The sequence below is a fragment of the Hemitrygon akajei genome, chromosome 5 (assembly GCF_048418815.1).
Source record: "Hemitrygon akajei chromosome 5, sHemAka1.3, whole genome shotgun sequence".
NCBI lineage: Eukaryota > Metazoa > Chordata > Chondrichthyes > Myliobatiformes > Dasyatidae > Hemitrygon > Hemitrygon akajei.
In genome coordinates, this window is record NC_133128.1 from 69188739 (window position 1) to 69210294 (window position 21556).

General features: G+C 37.6%; 1 protein-coding gene across 7 annotated transcripts in view; it reads left to right on the plus strand.

Moving 5' to 3' along the window:
- The window catches only part of tiam1a (TIAM Rac1 associated GEF 1a), a 313320-nt gene that overhangs the window by 102805 nt on the left and 188959 nt on the right, over positions 1-21556 (plus strand). For 3 of the 7 annotated variants that reach the window (XM_073045679.1, XM_073045680.1, XM_073045682.1), the window contains 3 exons: positions 4510-5523; positions 7602-8043; positions 11286-11458. In XM_073045679.1, the coding sequence (XP_072901780.1) occupies positions 4510-5523; positions 7602-8043; positions 11286-11458 (1629 nt within the window). Of the gene's footprint in view, positions 1-707; positions 936-4509; positions 5524-7601; positions 8044-11285; positions 11459-21556 lie in introns of all 7 variants that reach the window. The other 4 variants (XM_073045683.1, XM_073045685.1, XM_073045684.1 and 1 more) reach the window with 3 other exon arrangements.

Genomic DNA, 21556 nt, shown 5'->3' on the forward strand with positions numbered 1-21556 from the left:
TCACCTTTTGCGGTAGTCTGAGCAAAGGAGCTTGACAAAGAGGTCCCTAAATCTATGTCGGGTCTTACTGATGTAGGGGAGGCTACACCAGAAGCATTGGATACCATAGATAACTCCAACAGACTAGCAAGTGAAGTGTCACCTCACCTAGAAAAACTGTTTGAGGTTCTGAATGGCGGTGAGGAATGAGGTATAGTCTTGTCCTGCTTGCAGGGATAAGTGCCAGGAAGATCAGTGGGGAGAGACAAGGGGGTCATGTGGAGAGTAATCCCTACAGAAAGCAGAGTGTGGGGGGAGGGAAAAATGTGCTTAGCAGTAGGATCCCATTGTAGATGGCGGAAGTTACAGAGAATGATGTGCTCGATATGGAGGCTCCTGGGGTGGTAGGTAAGGACAAGGGGATCCATAGGGTTCTCAGGATGAGGCTTTCCATTCTGAAATATCCTCCTTTTTCTATGAATAGGGTTTCCCTTGCACCACCATCAACGTTGCCCTCATCCGCATCTCCTCCATTCCTCCACATCTGCCCTCAACTCATCCTTCTACTGCCCTAAAAGGGATAGGGTTTATTCCCCTCCATAGCTTCTGTCTGACTCCAGCATTTTGTGTGTTCAAGGTTTCCAGCATCTGCAGAATCTTTTGTGTTTATAATTGTTTTTATGTATGTAATGCTAATCAGAAATATAATTTTGATTGATGTTTTACAGCTCACCCTGCTTAATCAGTGGAACTGGTCAACAAAATTTTCAATGATAGATTGTGATTGCATTTATTTTCTGAACAATTCATTTGTAGGCCTTTGGTTGTAATTCCTCATTGAAGGCAATTTCTTAAGAATACCTGAAGAAATAAGTGCTTCTGTATCTTTGCTACAATGATGTACTCCACATGAAGTTTATAGGTGAAGTTCCTTAATTATAAAGTCAATCACTAAGGTATAGTTTCATAATTCTGCTGTTTAATATTTCCTTATGCTTGCTCTGCTTTGTGCTGTGAATATGTAAATCTCATTATTTCAAAAAGCAAAAGGGCAGATTACACGTAATGGTAAATTGAGGAACTGAAATTTTATATCAACAATAGAAATTATACACTGTACCTATTCGTATTTTAATTTGTAATATGTGTTATTGTGGAGAATGTAATTCAGTTATTAATAATTAAAGATGTATTTAATATATCTTTTTAATGAAAACAGCATTTTAAAGAATTCATGCTGAATTCTTCATTCAAATTTCAAAGCAAAGAGGAAGTACAGTGGATTCCAGTTGATTGGGACACACTGGGGCCAGTTTAGCCTAAGTTTCTTAGGAATAGTTAAAAAGACAAATTACCATTTAACTGAGTAAAAATTATGTACTTAAACGAAATACATAACAAATTAGAACGCTACCAATACGATTACTGGTTGTCCATCGTATCTGACAAGGACAGGAAGCCTGTGTGCGAGAATTTTTTCCACACCTGTGTGGGAAAAGCCGTTTCATTGGGGTAGTTCCACTCTCATGACCTTGGGAGTCCGGGTCCAGTTGTATGAGTGGACGTCACAACTGGGTCTTCCCTAGTTGGAGTGGATGACCATGATATCTTCTGTGACTCGTCATGACTTTTGTTCTCCACATAGTGTTGCAAAATCGCCTTCCTGGCCATTGGATCTCATTGTAGGTCTCATTTGCCCAGGCCACTGGAACTGACTTCGCATGCCTGGATAGGCATGTCCCTATCTCACCGGGGTATGAGACCTGCTGGCTACCCTCACCTGGTTTAGCCTGCCTGTTTGAAGTGGTGTACTGAGGTGTGTCTGCTGTCACATGCCAGCAGCTACTTAGAGTTCGGTGGTGACCAAAGAAAACATTCAAGATGATTGTCAATAACTAAATTCTTCATAGTTCTTATCTTGTTGAAGTAGTGAAATCATTTCATTTTCACTCCCAGCCGATTTTTGCATTTCCAAATCTGAATGCTTGAAACCACAGTGAGCAAAACAGTTCTGAATTGCCTTCACAAAATACTCTGCAGATGCTGGGGTCTCAGCCAAAACATTGACTGTTCATTTCCACGGATGCTACCCAACCTACTGATTTCCTCTGAATTGCCTTACTGCTCGTTTCTCCCTATCAGTGACAAAACTCACTGCTTTTTGAATGTACGCATATATACACACACGCATGCATGCACGCACGCACACACACACACACACGCACACACAAATTAAAAACTGTTTGTTCTAAGCATGGCATAGTGTCTAACGGCCACACAGGCACTTGTATTTGACACTAGTTAGAAACTGTTTGGCAACGGTCTCTTGTCTCAATTAAGTGATGTAGTGTCCCAAATAAATGAAGGGAATCTTGGCTATTTTCTCAGTTAGTTTTTGTTTTTAAGAGGTGTTACATATAAGCGATGCCCCCAATTAACCAATGGCCCAATTAACCAGAATCCACTGTAATGCAAAGAAACATCCTATATTAAGCAGAAATATCAATTATTTTTGATAATTAAAAATATTTTATGGATTAATGCAGTAATATTTCTTCCTGAGCAGCTTATGTTTCTAACCTTAACAATAACGTTATGCACATTTACCTGCTCTTCAGTGGTAACTTAGAACTCAAGTGCTCAGTAGTTGCTTTGTATTAAGCAAATAGCATGTTTTTGTTTGATTGATAATTTGTTAATTCAATAGAATAATTCATTTTGTCTTTGAGCATTTATAAAATCATTCTTTGTCCATTTTGCATAGATATAAACAACATAATCAAACAATTTCTTTGAAAACATGTCTCTTTTTTTGAAAAAAAATCAAATTAAGTACGTACTTAATAGTATTATTATGGAATAAAAACAGAAGATGCTGAAAATTTCCAGCAATTCAGATACAGTATCTGTGTGGTGAAGCAAGTTGGCATTGAGAATATTCTCCACTATTGATGTTGGTGACAAATATATAAAGTCATAAGCTTCAGTTCTGCTCTGGTGAACTTGCTCCAAAGTTGCCAAGCTTCTAAATGTGCCACAGTGAGCATATCAGAATCAGTCAGGTTCACTATCACTGTCTTACATGATGTGAAGTTTGTCATTTTGCAGCAGCAGTATGATATAAAACATAAAATTACTATAAATTACAACATTAGTAAATAGTTAAAATAATAAGGTATATTTCACAGGCAATTCAGAAATCTGATGGAGGAGGGGAAGAAGCTGCTTCTGGATCACTGAGTGTGGGTATTTAGCTTGCTATACCACCTCCCTAGTGTAGTAACAAGAGGCATATCTCAGATGAGAGGGTCTTTAATGATGGTTGCTGCCTTTTTGAGGCACTGTCTTTTGAAGATGACCTCAATGGTGAGGATGGTATTCCATGATGGATCTGACTGAGACTATTAACCCTCCACAGCCTCTTGCTGTTCTGCGCATTGGAGCATATACGTACCAGGCTGCAATGCAGCCAGTTGGAATGTTGTCTGCCATACACCTATAGAAAATTTCAAGCTTCTTTAGTAACATATTAAATCTCCTCAAACTCCTAATGAAGCAGAGCCACTGACATACCTTTTTCGTGATTGCTTTAATGTGTTGGGCCCAGACAATGTAGGGAGCTTGGAAGTGGGAGCTCCACTCAAATCTTTTCTTTTACCTATTATTATTTTTTATTTAAGTGCCTACTTCTTCTTTGAATTTAGGTAGAACAAAATAAGATTATACTGGAGATCTGTTGAGAATGCCATAGCAGCTGCTAATCTTTTAAAGAGGTGTTTATTCATTCTTGACCTAGACTGGTGCTCATGTAATGGAAAATGACATGGATTTATTTTTATGAATGGTACATTATTATTGAGAAAGAGATGATGAATGGATGTCAAAACAGTGGCTGCTTTCAATGACATCAGAATGAGGATCCGGTTTAATATCACCGGAATATGTGGTGAAATTTGTTGCCTTTGTGGCAGCAGTACAATGCAATACATAATAATAGAAAAAAACATGAATTACAGTAAGTATATATATATTAAATAGTTAAATAAAATAAATAGTGCAAAAATGGAAATTAAAAAGTAGTGAGGTAGTGTTCATGGTTTCAATGTTCATTCAGAAATTAGATTGCAGAGCAGAAGAAGCTACTCCTGAATCATTGAGGTGTGTGCCTTCAGGCATCTCTGTCTTCTTCCTGATGGTGGCAATGAGAACAAGGCATGACATATGCAACCACTTAGCCAATTCATTACCCAATTATCCATGGTTTATGAGTGTGAACTTCAGCCCAGTTATATTGATCAAAATATGTTCTTCAACTTGAATTCAATCACAGTAACAATTTTCATTTTGGTTCCTTTTAATATTTTTGTAACCGTACAAAACATGCAAGTTATATTTGAAAATCTTCAGCCAGATCATCAGTCATTACTTTGTAAGAGCTGCTTGCATCCAATATAAATCGTGATTTTTCTCATTATGATTCCACAGCATGTCTTTATCTCAAATTCTGAAGATTCTTTTTTTTTTCTTTAGACATACCAAAACATGGGAAATTCAGAGAGCCAGAATGATGGTGAAAGAGCATTTTCTGGAGATGAGCATGCAAGTCTGGCACGAAGGCAAATGTCACGATCACTTCGTATTCCAGCTAAAATCTCACACAGAGCCAGGCCTGCATCTGCAGTTAGAATTGCACACAGAAATTCAGAAACTAGTACTAAATCTAGCAGCACTCCAAGCATCCCACAATCACTGGCAAGGGATGAGCTGGATGCAGATAATTCAGGAACACACACTTTGGCAGAAGACTTTATTCACCCTTCTTGGTTAGTTAGGATGGGTAAAAGTGTGAGACCTGTGTCATACCATACAGGTTCTTCACTTTCCAGTGACAGGCGCAGGAGTACTGCAGAAGAACTTGATATTTGTTTGGACAAGCACATTGTACAGGGAATACAAAACTTTCATGAAATAAGGCTGAATTCCAGTTCCAAAACAAAGGTTGAAGATCTGCTTCCCATTACTAGAAATGGAACAATTGTGTTAGAAAGCACAACTATCAGAAAAAAACGATCTAAATCTGCTGACATGTGGCGACAAGATAGCATGGAGTTCTCCCATTCTGATGTAAGTCAGGATCGTTTAAGCAGCACGGAGGATCTGTTGGATAACCCAGATGATAAAGAATATGAGGGAAATAGATTAATAAATAGTAATTCAATGGATCTGGAACAATTAAGTGGAAACCACCGTACCAACTCTCTAAATGAGCTGTATGGTCAGAAAACAACAGGTGTGAACATAAACAAGACACGGAAAAATAGATTTATCACATATTGTCGGAATTTGAGGGCTCATTCGCAAGGGACAATGCATATGGAAAATGCAAGTACTGTGACTTGGTCTGCAACTATCCCTTCATATGCTGCCTCTACACTCCCCTGCAGGAAGTCTCATTGTCTTTCTGAAGGAGCCTCTAAAGGGCGATTAAGCCAGAAAAATGACCAGAATAGAACCACGTATGTCAGAAGATCCAAAACAACACAGGTATTTATTTTCTTTTAAACGGGATTTTAAAAAAGTATCCTGGTATTTAGTAAAATAATTTATTACGTGTTAATTCAGTAAGTTCATTGTATACACTTACTGTATTATGGGTTTTAGGTTTTCATGAGTACTTAAAACAAGCATCAGTGTTCTGAAAATGAGGACGTTTTTTTTTAACATTTAGCTAACTGGCTTGAAATTTCCTGACTTTATTTTAAAATGACAAATTCAATTAAAATTTAGTGGTATGATTACAGCTATGATGGGCTTATAGGAACAAAGCCTGTGGCTTGGATAAAGTTCTAAAACATTTTATCTGGCTAAAATGTAATTTTCCTACACCGAGAGGTACCAAAATGGATTTAATTGAATACAGTTGGCCTAGCACAATTTATAACCTTTTTCTACTGCCTACATATGTCTGATTTGAAGCTTACTTCATGCACACATTAAGATCCAGTTGCAATTTTCCTATATCCTGCAGATAGTTTTTTAAAAAAAGAGCTTGCCAGCTATGAAGATTGCAGTTAGCCATCATGAAAGCTTCTTGAATCAAGAGGTGTTCCAGTCACAAAACAAACTCTTCAACCAATTTTGCTTTCTATATTGAGTTAACTTTGGATACTATTTATCATTTGCCTTTGGATCCTATAGTCTGTTACTTTCCTGACCAGTCTGCTGGTTAAAAACTTTGTTTAAAGTCCCTGCAGATTACATCAAATGTACTATTTTTATTGATCTTCCATGTTTTATCTCAAAAAAATATACAAAAATGGACTGGGGAGGACCTTCCCTTAATGATTAACTTGAGCCTTTTAAAATGAAGGTTTATATCATTGCTTAGAATTAGAAGAGTTATACAGAATGGAAAACAAGACTGTTTGACCCAGCTCTTCTAGGGTGACCAAGTGGTCTCCATGAATTAGTTCCTTTTCCCCATGTTTGGCCCATATCCCTCTAACCATTTTTTATCATGAACCTATCTTTTAAATACTGTGATTGTACTCTCCTCTCTAGCAGCTCTTTCCATATAAGCGCCCCTGTCTGTGTGCAAAAGTTGCCCTGCAATCCCCTTTTAGATCTTCCCCCCCTCACTTTAAATCTGTTGCCTCTAGTTTTGGAAAATCAAATGGCTATTCATCATACCCATTCTCTGAAGTAGCTCAGAAGGTCACCCCTTAGCCTATGTCCCCCAGGGAACAGAAGTTCCAGCCTATCCAGCCTCCTCTTCCAGTCCTGGTAACATCCTCATAAATCTTTTCTATACCCTTTCCAGCTTGGTGACATTCTTCCTATATTTTGGCAATTAGAACTGCAATTATAATCTAAATGTGGTTCCATCAATAATTTGTACAATTGAAGTATGATATCCCAGCACCTGTACTCAGTGCCCTGAACTGATAAAAGCAAGGGTTCCAAACTTCACCTTCACAACCCTGACTACCTGTGTCTCTACCTTCAGAGAACTATGTACCTGTAGCCAAGATGTCTCTGTTCTACAACACTCTCTTGGGCCCTTTTACTGTGTTAAGTTCTTGCCTGGTTTAACTTACCAAAGTGCAGCATCTTGCACTTGTCTGAACTAAATTGACTATTAACGTGAAGAACTCAGCTGAAGTTTTCACACTATTTTAACACAGTAATACATTTACAGATGGTTAGTTGAAAGTGAGTTGGCAATGCAATGATGGAAGGACTGACTTGAGATACAGAAGAGCTACATTTCAACAACTACTGATAGATTTAAATTTGGGGGCAAAATTGGTAAATTGTAACAGTTTTATAGCTGCTGACACCTATATGAATTTTTAATTGCAAACTAATTAGGTTCTCAGGAAAACAGTATTACTTCACCATTCGAAAGCAGGTTTTATTTTATGCAGATGCACACTGCCACAAATTTCCAATCAGCATGGTAGTTTGCAAAAGAGTGGAGGATAAAGTAAATGTTATTGAACCTGTAATTGCAATGCATTTAGAATTGTATTTATTTTGTTATTTTTTCAGAAATGTCCATTTTTCAAGTTGTATTATCAATTGATAAGCTCTGATATGTTTTTGTATGTTTTCTTATGCAGGACGTTACTACAGGAGATGGAAGTGAATGTGCGGATAGTGGTATTGATGGTGCAACAACAGATAATGATCATCTTTCCCGATACTCCAATATTAGTGGTTCAATTGGCTACCAATCTAATTTTAATCGTGAATTGATTGGTAGTGAGCTTGGCTCAGCAGGAGATGCACTTCGCCAGGGTGTATATGAAAACTTTCGATGTACGTTGGAGTCAACGGTCATCAACACCGATAATCCAGAGGAAGCGGAGTCAGCCATGAGTGATGAGCAAAGTAGTGGCACTCTCAGTTCCCCGGGACAGTCAGATATTCAGACTACAGACCAAGGCACTGTGCGAAAAGCAGGCTCACTTGCTGTGAAGAACTTCTTAGTCCACAAGAAAAATAAGAAAGTTGAATTAGCCACGCGAAGAAAATGGAAATGTTATTGGGTATCATTGAAAGGTATGATTTAATTTCTATTTGATCTATCATTTTTAGGAAATCCTATCATTAATGTGAAATGCTCATCATAAATTATGTTCCTCTGCATTTTCATTTGTAATTATTTTCCATATGGTGACGTAAATGCTTATTTTATACTTAGCTCAACTTTATTTTCATATACTGTATACTTCAAGAATTATTGACTAGTTTCTGGATTGGATTGTCTTCAATTATTATGTACTTTTAAGTAATTTTGATATGGAAAATGTGATGAAGAAGCTTGCAACCAATTCTACTTTTGCCCAACCCCGGCTGTGTATCTCCTCCTCAACTCCAGTTCCCGGCCTTCTCCCTATAACTTTTGATGCAATGTCCAATCAAGAACCTATCAATCTCTGCCTTAAATACACCCAATGACCTAGCCTCCACAACTGCATGTGGCAACAAATTCCACAAATTCACCACCCTTTGGTTACAGAAATTTCTCCGCATCTCTGTTTTGAAGGGGCTCCCCTCTATCTTGAGGCTGTGTCCTCTTATCCTAGACTCTCACACCATGGGAAATGTCCTTTCCGCATCTACTCTGTCTAGGCCCTTCAACATTCGAAAGGTTTCAATAGATATCCCCCTCATTCTTCTGAATTCCAGCGAATACAGACACAGAGCCATCAAATGTTCCTCGTATGATAACCCTTTCATTCCTGGAATCATCCTTGTGAACCTCCTCTGGACCCTCTCCAATGCCAGCACATCTTTTCTAAGACGAGAGGCCCAAAACTGTTCACATTACTCAAGGTGAGGCCTCACCTGTGCCTTATAAAGCCTCAGCATCACATCCTTGCTCCTGTATTCTAGACCACTTGAAATGAATACTGACATGGAATTTGCCTTTCTCACCACCAACTCAACCTGTAAGTTAACCTTCAGGGTGTTCAGCACAAGGACTCCCAAGTCCCTCTGTATTTCATATTCCTAGATTTTCTCTCCGTTTAGAAAATAGTTTGCATACTTATTTTTACTACCAAAGTGCATGACCATGCATTTTCCAACATTGTATTTCATTTGCCACTTTCTTGCCCATTTTCCTAACCTGTCTCAATGCTTCTGCATCCTACCTGTTTCCTCAACACTATCTGCCCCTCCACCAATCTTCATATCATCTGCAAACTTGGCAACCAAGCCATCTATTCCATCATCTAAGTCATTTACATACAACATAAAAAGAAGTGGGCCCAACACTGACCCCTGTGGAACACCACTAGTCGCTGGCAGCCAACCAGAAAAGGATCCTGTTGTTCCCACTTTACTTTTACATCTCTGTTATGAGGTTTGGTAAGAAGCACTGGAGAACATGATACTGATTAAGCAGCATAGACAGCATTTAGCATTAACTCACAAATGCACACAATGAGATGTCAGTGTGTTAGAAGAAACAAATTACCATGGGAGACCAGGATAACATTTTGCTTTTCTTCCTATTTGGAGCTTGCATCAAACAGAGCCAGTGACATTTCACCAGATCCCACAGATCACCATCAATTAGTTTTTACTTGCACAGAACTTCTTGAAACAGAAACAGGTTATTCATTCCAATAGTTCCAGGACCTGCACATCAGGATATGAAGAAGCATATGCCAAGTAAATTAATTTCAAATCTCACTGTTTAAGAAGGTAACAGATGTACTGTTTTGTAGAACAGTTAACCTCTTTCCAAGTATTTTATACATGGCTTATTAACAGGAAATGATGCAAGTGGGTAGAAGAGAGAAAATCACACCCACTGCTTTTGTACATGCCAATTTAGTAGATTTCCTACCTTTATTAAGATCTAGGTTTTCCTTTTCTTTTTTTTATTAGTCAGTGAAGTTTGAGGCTTCTTGGTCAAATGAAATAATCTCTGTTATCAAAAGATATTTAAAATGACTATGTTGGAATGTACTACCACTGAAATCACCTACGTTCAAGGAAGTAGATCTTAGCCTGAATGCTCTGTAGCAGCTTTGAACTGTCTCCATCTGAACTTTTCTGATGGGACAGATATGCTGTTACTGATCTTTTTCCAAGTAAGCCTTCATTTTAAAGATAAGGAAATTAGACTCTTGAGTAGGCTTAGAAAGTGTGATATGCAATCTAACAACTGCAAACTCTCCCAACAAAACAGGTAGCAAACAGATTTTGTCAGCAGGCAGTTATCCATCTTTTATCAGGCCAATTTTGTTCATATGGCTATTACATGGTTAAAATAATGTGTGTTTATTTCCCTCTGAGTTACTGCTTTTAACTGATCTTTTATCAGAAAGGGTTTCTTTCATCATGTATTTGGGAAGCTTCATTAAATGTTGATATCCTGTACTGCAATTCAGTAACTGTCAGATGCACCAATGAAATTTGGGGTTAGTTAATCATTCATGTAGCCGGAAGAAGCTCAATTTACTTCTTATTTTTAGATTATTTTCAATCCTGGAGGAGCATGTTACTTTAGGGCTACATAAAGAATCCATAAGTCTCATCCTGTGCTTGTCTCCAACTCAGTACTTGCCGCCCAACCTCACCACCTACTACCACAACTTAATGCCATTTCTGGAGTCCCTGCTTGACTCCCAGATCAAAATATATAGTGAGTGGAATGCATTGATGATTGCACATCCATAGAGAGTGGAGCTTTTACCAAGGCAATGACAAAGGAACTATAAAAGCAAAACTCTGAATGCTGTAAATGGGAAATAAAAACAGAAAAATAAGTTCTTAGACTAGGCAGTATCTCAACAGAATTAAAGTTTCAAGTTTTTAGGTTTTATCTGCAGGGTCAAATGAGCTACAGTTGGCCTCCGTGTGTTTGAGATAGAAGACATGTTCCTGTGAAAGAAGAATATTTCCAAGAGATGGGAAGTTACTGAATGGCACAGTAACTTCCCATCTCTTGGAAATATTCTTCTTTCGATAAACAGTGATGTCTAGGCCAGATTTATTTGTAATGTTTCACTGTGAAGTTCTTCTTCTACTGTTCATCATTCAGGCTAATAGCTGGAACTCCAGGAAAGAGTTCAGCTTCAACAGAGGAAGTGTGAAATTAAATTAGAAAAAACACACATGGACCTAAATATTTAAAGTTTGCAATAGTTGTGAATTTGCCTTATGTTTTCAGATATTTTGTAGAAAAAGACAGATATGAAAAGGCTGGTTAATCTTTGTTATCCAATATAATTGAACTAATATTAATTGAATTTATCTTAAAAATTATTTACCTTTTACAACTTTAGGCTGCACCTTATTTTTTTACGATGCGGAAGGGAGATCAGGAGTGGACCAGAATTGTGTGCCAAAGCACATGGTTTGGATTGAAAACAGCATTGTTCAGGCTGTGCCTGAACATCCAAAGAAAGATTTTGTCTTCTGTCTCAGTAATTCACTTGGAGATGCTTTCTTATTTCAGGTTTGTAGTCTATTATTTGTCTTTTTATATTTTTAAATTCAAATGTTGATCCATGGTTCTATGATTTCTTTGTTCATGAAAATGGACCATACATTTTGTTAACAGTACATCCCTGTGTTTAGACCCTAAGATTCTACTCTTGTGAAAACAACTAAGTTGAGTGTTAAATGTGAGTTGTTGCTCTTTGTGCATTGTCACTGTGAATTTATCCAGGTTGTGCCATTCATCATTTATTTCTATAATTTGATATCTTCAAGCTGAGCTGAAATACAATTTCTTGAGTGAATCTGTTAATCTCTTCAAATTAATTCTTAGGCTTTTATATAAAGAATGAAAATTTGGGTCACATCTTATATATTTGCTGAGTATTTCTACCATTTCTATTTTTTTCTATCAGAATGGACAGCTTAGATTGTGTGGCTCAAATATACCTTTATGAAAACAGAGCACAGTATGAAGGGAAAAAAATAAATGAATGGCATCCACAACTTTGACTGAAAATATATCTATTGTAAACATTTAAGACTGTTATTGAAAAGACATTGTAGCGTAGTGGTTGGCTGTGGCTGAGGAGGAAGGACAGAAATTGGGGAGTGACTAACCCCATTGAAAGATGCAGGGGATGGCAGGGAGATGTCTCTGCCACTGTTCTGCCACCAGGAGATTTATCAGGGCTGAGGGAGTGAAACATCAATGAATGGTTGCCCCGGCTGATGCAGCTGTCCTAAGGGTGCTGTCGGAGGTGCGGCAGCCAGCAATGCCAAGCAGGAAGCATCTTCCTGAAAATCTCTTTGTGACCAGGTTTCAATTCTTCTGTTGTCTGTGAAGAGTTTGTATGTTGTCCCTGTGACCTGCCTGGGTTTCCTCTGTGTGCTCTGGTTTCTTCTCACATTCCAATGATGTACGGGTTAGAAGGTTAATTGGACACATGGGTGTAGGGGAGGTGGCATGTACTCACTTAGACAGAAAGGCCTGTTATCTAAATAAACAATAATAAGTTAAGGAAGGCATAAAAGAGACATAGAAACATTAGTGACTGAGAATGATATTAAATGATAGAGGATATAGTGAGAGGAAAAGCAGGTAGCTGAGACTATGGAGAGAGTTTAACTTTTGAGTTCTAAAGAGACCTTGCTCATATCATACCTTTCAAATATCATAGCAATATAGCAAACAATGGGTGCCTTTACTGGGTGAATTTAAACTTTCATATCAATTGGGATAAGCAATCCCTGAAAAATAATGTATTTTCAGAGAGTGTGAACATTTGTTTAAAGTTGTAATGAAACATTCAGTGTAAAGTTTGAAAGAGAGAGAAGTGAAACAATTAGATTGCAGATTTAGGTATGGCTGAATTCCATATTATGATGCAGATACTATTCTCGATGAAGTAGAGTAAATTGCTGATGTATAATACATTGCAGGTTATGGGTGATGTTAATTAATTTCCTGTGGCACAGAATTCAGTTAGTCTCCTGGACATGTGAAATAAAACCAAAAGTATGCTGGAAATATTCAGTGAGTCAAATGCCATTTGTGAAGAGAGAAACCATCAATGATAGGTTTTTTAAAAGTGGGAAAATGTAGAAACAGTCACATTTAAACTCGCAGCAAAGGAGGAGAGATAAAAGAACACAATGAATGTTTTGTGATAGATTGGAGCCTGAGAACAGGAGTGAAGGAGTGACACAGACTGGTATTGAATAGGAGAAGATTGGTTAGCTGTTTTTTTGCGGGATGACAGGGGGAGAAAAATACCCTCCTAGAACTGTGAAATGGAGAACACAGCAGTTAATGGAAAACTAAAGTAAATGGGAAATACAGCAAAAGCCCAACAGTTTAGGAAGTATCTGGGGTGAAAAAGACAGAGTTACATCAGAATATACCAGGGATTATAAAGCAAGTAAAAATTGTAGATGTGAATTCAGATTTCCAGCATTGGCTGAGCCTTAGCTCATTTGCAAAGAAACCAATTTTAGTGTTTAAATACTAGAAATTCTTTGAAGTGTATTTCAGCACTGTAGGATAGAAGAGGAAAAATCATCACTTTACACTCTGATTCCTTCCCAAACCACATTATAAGCATTTTCTTGCAATCCCACACCATGCTGGAAAGTAATATGATTAGGAAGTGGAACAGAATTGGAAATTGGATGATCAGGATACAGGGAGAACATTCATATGTTCTATTGATAAATTTAGGGAAGAAGTCAAGGAGTTGGAGAAAAGATTCAGGTTAATATGGGAAACTTCAGAATTGATTGTCTGGACAAAGTTACAGAGATCCTGAGATAATGGAGTTCATTGAAGAGAGTAGAGTTCAATCATTGGAGTTTAGGGGAAGTTGTTCCACGTGGGAAGGGCAAATAAAAACTAAGCTTGGATGACAGCAGTACATTCTCAGTCTCTGAGCAGCACCAAAGGTTTGGATAGGCTTCTTAAGTAGTAGCAGACATTAACTCGCTGCTTAAAATGTGTTCTACTGTCTATGCATGATAGCTTCAGTAGTGCGATAGACCCCGATTCACTTCACTGCACATATTCAGCTGCCTTTATTTGCAAACGTTGAACTTTGCACGAAGGACTATGTTCAATTGTTGGACGCGGACAACCAGCACATAACAGTATGTCACAAGAGGATTTTCATAAGAATTATTGCCTTGTGTTATACCTAGGAGTTAATTTTTTTTCTGAACCCAATCATTTCCTTTATATACATGACAAAAAAAATGTTTTGGTTAACACTGACCTTTCGCATTAAATTGTATCTAAAAATAAATTCATCACTTTTTTTTGTGTATCCCTAATGTTCAACCAGCAACCAATTATTAACAGGATTGATTTTTGTGCAAAAATGAAACAGAAGCAGTGCTGTGACTGTCATCGAAGGCCACCAGAGAGACACACAGATGGTAGTATAAAAGTCTTTATTCAGCACACGCGAGCTGACAGTATTTGGAGTCACTCTAGAGAGGAGCTGTCTGACCCAACACTACATCATATTTTTATGTTGTAAAGGTCAAAGGTAACAGCAGGACAATTTCTATAGTCACAATGCATTCATAATGCTTCTTTTGAGTCACATATAATTTTATAACACCAAGATCTTCACACCAGCACTCCAGAAACCCTAAATTGAACGTTAATCACTGCTGTCTCTGCTGCTTTCATGCATATACAGACATCTCAGGTTAACAGGGTGTTTCCTGGTTTGCAATTGAACCCAGTCTGCCACTCCAAGAAGACCATTGTTCTGAGCTGCATTTTAAATTCAGTCTACAATCACATTCAGATCTGAAGACTGGTCACTGTTGAACTTAATGTTTTCTGTATACCATAACTCCAGAATACACACACAGAGCAGAAAAATATGGTGGACCAGTAAATAGTAAAGACAAAGGAAAATACCAGCAGCATCAGGATAGAAGCAAGTCCTTCAAAGCACTTTAGTGATTTTATGCTCAATTCTGGTCGCCTCATCACAGGACAGATGTGGAATCTTTAGAAAGGGTGCAGAGGAGACTTATCAGGATGATGCCCGGATCAGAAGGCATGCCTTATAAGAATTGGCTGAGTGAGCTAGGGCTTTACTCTTTGGAGAAAAGGATGATGAGAGGTGACTTGATAGAGATGTACAAGGTGGTAAGAAGCAGAGATTGAGTGGACAGTCAGAGACTTTTTCCTCAGGGTGGAATTGGCTAATACAAGGAGGCATAACTTTAAGGTGTTGGAAAGAAAGTATAGGGGAATGTCAGAGGCCGTATTTTTACTCAGAGGGTGGTAGGTGCATGGAATGTGCTGCTAGGGGTGATGATAGAGGCAGATACATTATGGACATTTTAGAGACTCTTGGATGATAGAAAAATTGAGGGTTATGTTGGAAGGAAGGATTAGATTGATCTTGGAGTAGGTTAAAGAGTTAGCACAACTTCATGGGCCAAAGGGCCACTATTATGCTGTACTGTTCTATGTTCTATAAATTCTTAAAGACTAAATTGTAAAATGAAAAACTATCGACAGCATGATAGTTGTTGATTATTGTGAAAAATCTGAACTATTTTATAACAGATAATAGTAAAGTTATAGAGTGAGTTTGTGAGCTTCTGAAGGAATGGGGAAAGATAAAAAAAAAGTAAAAATAAAATTAAATATTCCAGGTACAAATCTCTTTTGATGAAAAATTCATTACTAAAACATCCATAAATTATATAAACATTGCTCTTCAGATGTGAAAAATCTACTCTAGTCCTTATATATATACCTTAGGGATAACCTGAACTATTTTTAACAAGTAGGTCACTCATCTCAGTGGAACAGTGGGGAAGTTGTAAGAGCCAGGTACTACAAACCATTATACACATGATGATAATTCCTCAAGGGTTCCACCCAGATAAGACTGGAAGTTGTGAATGTGCAGTTTCAAAGGTCATTTTTTTAAATTTTTGCTATTCCTGCATATTTGATTTAACAAATCAAACCACAGTGGGGCAAATTCAGTATGTGACAATTACAGAAATTAATCACTGAAGGACATTTAGGCATGTGGGTATGCTACTAAGGCTTATTTAACTTGTATCAGTTAATTACATTTGAAACTTAATACAGCCTGATGCACCATCAATAACTCTCGGAGATGGGAGGCAAACAATAGGCTTTTATTAGCAGCAAAAGTGACCACAACATCTTGGAGACTGAGGGAGGAGCAGTGCCTCCAATCGCCTTTATACAGGGGTCTGTGGGAGGAGCCACAGGAGCAGTCAGCAGGGGGGCGTGTCCGGACAGGTATACACATAGTTTACCACACAGCCCTATTCAAAATTCTATGCACAGATAAAATAATCCATTCACTGGAAAATTTGGTATATTAAAGGCTGTTTAAAATAGCAATGTTTGTTTAATAAAGTGATTTATTCAAGAGCTGACCACTTACAAAATAATTTTCTCTTTTCCTTTCTTAGCTGAATACAAAGTAATTATATATTTCTAAATAGCCTTTTTAAATAAATAACAGAGAAAAAAGTTGTGTCTACATTTTGGAAATAATTAGCATCAAATTGCATTGGACCACCAACGATTGTTGAACACTTTGGCAACATCTCCTTTGTGGAGGCAGGGAAGGCAGGAGGCCATTTATTGTCCTTGATCTTCTTCTGCTACTCAGTGTGACAATGTAAGACATTTGTACCCTAATTACATAGACGTCATACAATGAATATCTGGGAATAACAAAAATATTTCAATCTTAGGTTCAAAATAAATAACTTCTCTAGCATCATTTGCTGCTCACAGAAGAGATTTTCATTTTCACCAAAAACATGTGGGTTGGTAGATTACTTAACTGCTGATAAATTGGGAACAGTGAGGAGGTGAGTAGTAAATTCTGAGGGAAGTTGTTAGAAATGTGGAGAGAAAGCTCACTGATGGGTAATGGGACAGAAGAACGTGGGAATACAGTGCAGACTTTGCTGAAAGCAGGCATATCAGTAGACAGGGTGGTGAAGAATGTGTTTAACATGTTGACCTTCATCAGTCAGGGTATCAAGTTTAGAGGCAGGGTATTATGTTGCAGTTGTATAAGCTATTTGTGAGAACACACTTGTGTACAGATTTGGTCAAGGAAAGACTGTTGTCAAGCTGAAACGGGTGCAGAAGAGGTTTATAAGGATGCTGCTGGATGAGATGGAGAGGTTGGTCATGCTGGATCTTTATTCTCTGCAGCGTAGGAAAATGGGAGGTGACCTCACAGAATTTTATAAAATCACTTGGGATATGGACAGTCATTAGGTGGACAGTTACAGTCTTTTCCCCAGATTTGGGGAATCCAAAACCAAAGGACACAAATACAAGAAGAGGGGAGAAATTTAAAAGAGACCTGAGAGGTAACTTCTTTGTCTGGAGTAAGCTGCTGGAGGAAGTGGTTCAGACAGGTACAACTGCAACATTTGGATAGGTACATGGAAGGGAAGGGCTTCAAGGGTTTTGGGCCAAATGCGGACGACTGGGATTAGCAGGGAGGATGCTCTGGTTGGCATGGACCAGTTGGGCCAAGGGGCCTGTTTTTGTGTTGTTTTACTCTGTGATCACTTTTGGAGACCTGAGATGTACCAGTCCTTTTGGTTCCAAGGACCAACATTCCTTACCTTTTTGATTTACTTTCTTCAACTACCTGTGGTATTTTAGTGAACTATATACACGAATCTTCAAATCTCTTTAGATGTCCGCCATTTATAACCTTTCACCATTTTAAGAATATTTTGTTTGCCTTGTTTAAAGATTAGCTTTATTTGTCACATGTACATTGACACATACAGAATCGCGTAGGGCAGCTTGCAAGTGTGCCATGCTTCTGGCACCAACGTAGCATGCCAACAACTTACTAACCCTAACCTGTACTTGTTTTGAATGTGGGAGGAAACTGGAGCACCCGGAAGAAACCCACAAGGTCACAGGGAGAACGTACAAACTCCTATCAGTGGGAATTGAACTCCAGTGAACAATGGCGCTGTAAAGCATTGCGCTAGTCACTATGCTACCGTGCCACCAAAGTCCTAAGTGAGCTCACAAATCTTGATATTATAATCAATTAACTTAGATTTGCCCATTCGCTCACTCAGTTATTAAATCCTTGCAATTTCATTTGAATTGCTGACTTTGTTTTGTTTGCAACACGGATTCATGACTTGCTTTCTCGTCATCTAATTTATTTATAAATGTGGTGATTAGTTGTGGTACATGTTTGCTGCCACTTGAATACCTGTTCATTAGTCCTCTTTAGCTCCTGTTCTTCAGCGAATTTCTGAACCAGAACAATTTATTGCCTTCAATCCCATAAACTTCAACTTTAAATAATTCAGCCAGATTTGATACAAATCAAGTCTGACTCATCCTGTTCAGCTTAAAATAGCTGAATGTTCAGTCACTTGTCCTTAGTTATACTCTAATAATTTCCTGACACCATATATTTGTCTTGTTGCTCATCTGTTCCTTTATTACACTCTCTCCTCTTTCTTAAATACTGGAGTCCCTTTCATAATTTCTAATCTAAAGGTTCCTGAAATAAGAGTACTTTGGAAAATTTTAGTTAACACATTTACAATTATCTTACCTACTTTATGGTGGAAATCATCTGGTTCTGTAGATATAGCAATTGACAATATTACTTTCTTCATTACCATTACTGTGCTTATGTTAATTTTGTAGAGAACATATCCATAATTCAGTATTTGCTTTCTTAAATGCTGATGCAAATTAATCACTTACCAAGTCAATTGTTTCTTATTTTACAATCTTATGATTGCCCATTTTTAAGAGCAAACTTTACTCTGCACTAGTACAGTTGAAGTCAGAAGTTTACAGACACCTTAGCCAAATATATTTAAACTCAGTTTTTCACAATTCCTGACATTTAATCCTAGAAAACATTCCCTGTCTTATGTCATTTAGGATCACTACTTTATTTTAAGAATGTGAAATGTCAGAATAATAGTAGAGAGAATGATTTATTTCAGCTTTTATTTCTTTCATCACATTTTTAGTTGGTTAGAAGTTTACATACACTTTGTTAGTATTTGGTAGCATTGCCTTTAAATTATTTAACTTGGGTCAAACGTTTTGGGTAGCCTTCCACAAGCTTCTCACAATAAGTTGCTAGAATTTTGTTCCATTCCTCCAGACAGAACTGGTGTAACTGAGTCAGGTTTGTAAGCCTCCTTGCTCGCACATGCTTTTTAAGTTCTGCCCACGAATTTTCTGTCGGACTGAGGTCAGGGCTTTGTGATGGCCACTCCAATACCTTGACTTTGTTGTCCTTAAGCAATTTTGCCACAACTTTGGAGGTATGCTTGGGCCATTGTCCATTTGGAAGACCCATTTGTGATTGAGCTTTAACTTTCTGGCTGATGTCTTGAGATGTTGCTTCAATATATCCACATAATTTTCCTTCCTCATGATGCCATTTATTTTGTGAAGTGCACCAGTCCCTCCTGCAGCAAAGCACCCCCACAACATAATGCTGCCACCCCCATGCTTCATGGTCGGGATGTTGTTCTTCGGCTTGCAAGCCTCACCCTTTTTCCTCCAAACATAATGATGGTCATTATGGCCAAACAGTTCAATTTTTGTTTCATCAGACCAGAGAACATTTCTCTAGAAAGTAAGATCTTTGTCCCCATGTGCACTTGCAAACTGTAGTCTGGCTTTTTTATGGCAGTTTTGGAGCAGTGGCTTCTTCCTTGCTGAGCAGCCTTTCAGATTATGTCAATACAGAACTCGTTTTACTGTGGATATAGATGCTTGTCTACCTGTTTCCTCCAGCATCTTCACAAGGTCCTTTGCTGTTGTTCTGGGATTGATTTGCACTTTTTGCGCCAATGTACGTTCATCTCTTGGAGACAGAATGCGTCTCCTGAGCGGTTTGATGGCTGCGTGGTCCCATGGTGTTTATATTTGTGTACTGTTGTTTGTACAGATGAACATGGTACCTTCAGGTGTTTGGAAATTGCTCCCAAGGATGAACCAGACTTGTGGAGGTCCACAATTTTTTTTTTGAGGTCTTGGTTGATTTCTTTTGATTTCGTATGTAAAGTTCTGACCCACTGGAATTGTGATATTGTCAATTAAAAGTGAAATAATCTGTCTGTAAACAATTGTTGGAAAGATTACTTGCTGTCATGCACAAAGTAGATGTCCTCATCGTCTTGCCAAAACTATAGTTTGCTAATATGAAATCTGTGGAGTGGTTAAACAGTGAGTTTTAATGACTTCAACCTAAGTGTATGTAAACTTCTGACTTCAACTATACCTGGTATAATTTCCTGGTATAATTATTAAAAAAGTGTTGATTTTAATATCCCTTGCACTGTCCTTTTTTTGTGATGGTAGAACTGTTTGTCAGTGTTTGCTACCATTTCCATTTCTCCCATTTGCCAGAATTTGTACTAGTCTATTTTTGTTTGTGTTTTTTGTTTCTTTTGATGTTGTACCTTAATTCTCTCATTGAGCACAGACTTCTTGGCAACTAAAGTTTTTGCCCAATGGGGGTATATGTTGGAATAAAATCAGAAAATTCTTGAAATTATTCATTTGTTCAGGCAAGCTGATGATGCACTAAAACTTGAACTGTGTTTTTATAATGCCCCTCTGCCAGATGAATGTCTTCACAGGTAATTTCATTTCATTTTTCAATCTTTTTTATTGATTTTCAAATAAAGAATATACAAATACAAATCGAAAGAGGAGTTTAACAAGTAGATAATATAAAAGACATATAAACAGCAATATTAAAGACAAAAAGCATATAATATCAAACTCAAATAGGTAATATATTATGCTGTTATATATACAATGGTCAGAGAGAAATTACAACTCCTCATAGCAATCGTAAAAAAAAGATTGGAAATTTTATTGATAGAGAAAGAAAAACCCCACTAACTAAACTAAAACAAAAAAGAGAGAAAGAAAAAGAAAGATTGGGCAGTCCAAATGAGGATAAACTTAAAAAAGAAAGAGAGAGGAAAAAAAAACACATCCTTCCAGTCATCTCCAAACCTTCATGGACAAGGATATTCTCCAAAGAGAATAAAGAAAAATAAATAAATAAAGATAAATTAAATCATGTGAAAATATTGAATAAAGGGTCGCCAGACGTGTTCAAAATCAAAAGATGTATCAAATGTCCGGCTTCTAATTTTCTCCAAGCTTAAACATGACATGATGGAGGAGAGCCAATATTAAACAGTGGACGAGTTAGATTCTTTCCAGTGTAGCAAAATCACTCTCCTAGCCAGTAAAGTTGAAAAAGCTATCACATGTTGGGTGGAGGCAGACACTTTGCTTGCTTCCTCTGGGAAAATCCCAAAAATTGCTGTAAGTGGATTAGGTTGAACATCCATATCTATAACTTTAGATAATATTCCAAACACATCCCTCCAAAAATTATTTAAACTTACACATGACCAAAACATATGGGTTAGAGTAGCCACTTCTGCATTCCATCTATCACAAATAGGGCATATATTAGGAAAAATATGTGCCAATTTATCTTTGGACATATGGGCCCTATGTACTATCTTAAACTGAATTAAAATATGGCGTGCACAG